The 2920-nt window shown below is 36.7% G+C and overlaps 1 protein-coding gene across 1 annotated transcript; it reads left to right on the top strand.

Moving 5' to 3' along the window:
* The first annotated feature begins 1039 nt into the window (after positions 1 to 1039).
* LOC108359837 (piggyBac transposable element-derived protein 3-like) lies at positions 1040 to 1729 on the top strand. Its single transcript, XM_017611903.1, has one exon. The coding sequence runs from the start codon at positions 1040 to 1042 to the stop codon at positions 1727 to 1729; it is 690 nt and encodes a 229-aa protein (XP_017467392.1).
* The last annotated feature ends 1191 nt before the right edge of the window (positions 1730 to 2920 follow it).

Genomic DNA, 2920 nt, shown 5'->3' with positions numbered 1-2920 from the left:
AAGTACTGCACATTAAAACTGACATATCTCAAGAAAGAAAAATCGAATCCCAACAAACGAAAATCATGCCCTAGGTAGAAATGAGGAAAAAAAATTTTGTTTTCATTATATAACCTCAAATATCGCCAAAAACCGTGATTTTGGCACTTTGAGGTTAGGATATCTCAAAATTCTAGTGTTAGAGCAATTGTGCGGCACCAAGAAACCATGTGTTTTACTCAGGTGGTACAAAAATAAAAATTTTTATAAATAATTAGAAAAGAATAAAAGAAATACTTTACTTACTCGCATATCTACTAGCATTTTCAACGCGAATATAATTGAACAACGTGAATTTCAAGCTTTTCAGCTTTCAGTTCAGCTTTTTATCAATCATGGTTGTATTTAAGTGCATTTAAATTTGTAGATTTTTGTAAATTCAGTGCTGCCACAGCTTTAAATATTTGAAAATTATTTCAGGTTTTAACTATATCGGAGTAATTTTAGTTCAGAAAAAAAGCACTAAAAAAGGCACTAGGCACTAAATGATTTTTTTTGGCGTTTTACCGCCCTATTCCCACAACACTGACAAAATTCATCATATGACTATTGTCGCAATTACTGCGCCTAAAACACAATATAAACATTGTTTCGCCGTTGTCGCTTACTCAGTAGGTCATAACAATAAAACTGACAATTGTCATACGACAGTTTAAAATAAATTTGCGGCATAGTATTAGGCGCAGTAGTAAAGGCAATAGTCAGCCGCTGAGTTTTGTCAGTGGTGTGGGAATAGGGCGGTTAATTTTCAAAAAGCACTAAATCGAGTGCTTAAAGCACGAAGTTGGCAACTATGGAAGCAGCAGAAGGAAACTATGATTTGTCAAATATTACTGAGAAAATCAATGTTCAGTGGCGCCATTCCCGCAGTAATGAACGAATTGCTGATTTTTTGTTTGTTCCGCCTTTACAGTTGCCTACAGCAGTCAAAAGTGAATACGAATATTTTCAAAAATATTTACCACCCCAATTTTTTGAAGATGTTTCCAATTTCACTAATATGTATAGTGTGCAGAAAGAATCAAATTTTCGGCCCACTAGTCCAAGAGAAATTCGGCAATTCTACGCTTTACATTTTATGATGGGTATATTGAAGTTTCCACGGGTAGCAATGTTCTGGGAGAAAGGTACAACATTGCCCATTTTCACTAGTAATATGACACGAAATCGTTTTTATGCGCTACGAACACATTTGCATTTAGTGGATACTTATCTGCCCCCAAAAAACAATGAAAAACTTCATCGAGTGAGACCAATTATGGATGCGATTCGGAAGCGATTATTGGAGCACCAGTTGGAGGAAACCCTTTGCGTTGAAAAACAGATTATACAATTTACAGGGCACATGGGAATGAAGCAGTATATACGTGGTAAACCTTGTCCATGGGGAATAAAACTCTATGTGCTTTGTGGAAAAAGTGGAATGTTGTATGATTTCATTGCTTATCAGGGCTCATCCACTGAAATTGAACCAAGCCTTATCAACAAACATGGTTTTAATGCTTCCATCACATTACAGCTGCTAAAAAGAGTGCCCCAAGATTCAACTGGTCACCAAGTTTACACAGATAATTTCTTCACCACGTATTCTCTACTTGAAATTTTGGAGAAAAGGAAAATTCTAGCAGCTGGCACAATTCGTATAAACCGCTTTCGGAACCCACCACTCTCCACAGATGCTGTAATGTGAAAGAAAGGTCGCGGCTGTGCTGAACCAGAAGTGAGCGGAGATGGAAAAGTTATTATCACAAAATGGTTCGACAATAAAGGAGTTTACTTAGCTTCCAACTTTGTGGGAATTGGCATCAAAGACAAAGTAGAACGATACGAGAAAAAAGAAAAGCGGTATTTTGAGAAAGTGAAAGGGTTAATGCTGAAAAGCGGATCTGATATATCAAACGTGCTGGAATGAGAGTTAAAATCCTAGCATAAGCAACGGAGTGGGTCGTGCAATTCAAAATTACTTTTACAAGCTTTCAGAAATAGGGGGCAAAAGTGTCTTGATACCCGGGAGGGAACATTAAGGCTAACTTCGCCAAGAAGAAGCGGACTTGAAATTGAGCCTGTTAGTAATTTAACTATAAAAATCGTACCAAGCATTTGCCTGCGGCTGGAAAGTGTAGGAAGATTAATAAGTTTTAATCGGCTCGTATAAGGTGGAAGGTTATATTGAGAATCCCAACGGAAATTTCTTAAAGCAAAAAGTAGGAATGGTTTTTGAATTGATTCTATCTTGTCTGAGTAAATTTGATACCTTGGATTCCAAACCACCGAACCGTATTCCAGAATTGGCCTAACTAATGTTGTAAACAGGGTTTTAGTGATATAAGGGTCACAAAACTCTTTTGACCATCGTTTCACAAAAGCAAGTACACCTTTAGCCTTGTTTACTGTCACATTAATATGAAGATTAAAATTAAGCTTAGGATCCATTGTGATACCAAGGTCCACAAAATTGTATACCGGTTCCAGGTTATGGTTACCTATTGTATAAGAAGCGGGATGAACAGCTCTTCGCGAGAAGCTCATTACTTTACATTTCTTAAGATTTATAGGCATAAGATTTACTTGACACCAGTAAGCCATGCTGTCTAAGTCTGATTGTAGCAAAGACCTTTCTTTAATTGAATCGTACGATTTATAAAGCTTTACATCATCTGCATACATTGAAATTTCGGAAAATTGTATATCTGTAGAAATATCGTTTATAAAAAGCAAGAACAGAACCGGGCCTAGGTGGCTACCTTGAGGGACTCCTGAAGTAACATCAATGACGTCAGAGATAGTATTTTTAAACATTACCATTTGTGATCTATCATAGAGGTATGAAGAGATCCAACGTACAAAATTAGGTGGAAGACCAAGAAGATCAAGTTTGTAG

This window comes from Rhagoletis zephyria, unplaced genomic scaffold (assembly GCF_001687245.7).
Source record: "Rhagoletis zephyria isolate East Lansing unplaced genomic scaffold, Rhagoletis_zephyria_1.1 Rzeph_scaffold_00476, whole genome shotgun sequence".
Lineage (NCBI taxonomy): Eukaryota > Metazoa > Arthropoda > Insecta > Diptera > Tephritidae > Rhagoletis > Rhagoletis zephyria.
Note: the sequence above shows the minus strand (reverse complement) of the source record. Positions and strands in the feature narration are given on the sequence as shown.

Bases quoted from the DNA above. Each gene is read 5' to 3' on its own strand.
- LOC108359837 (XM_017611903.1), top strand. From the start codon at position 1,040: ATGTATAGTGTGCAGAAAGAATCAAATTTTCGGCCCACTAGTCCAAGA.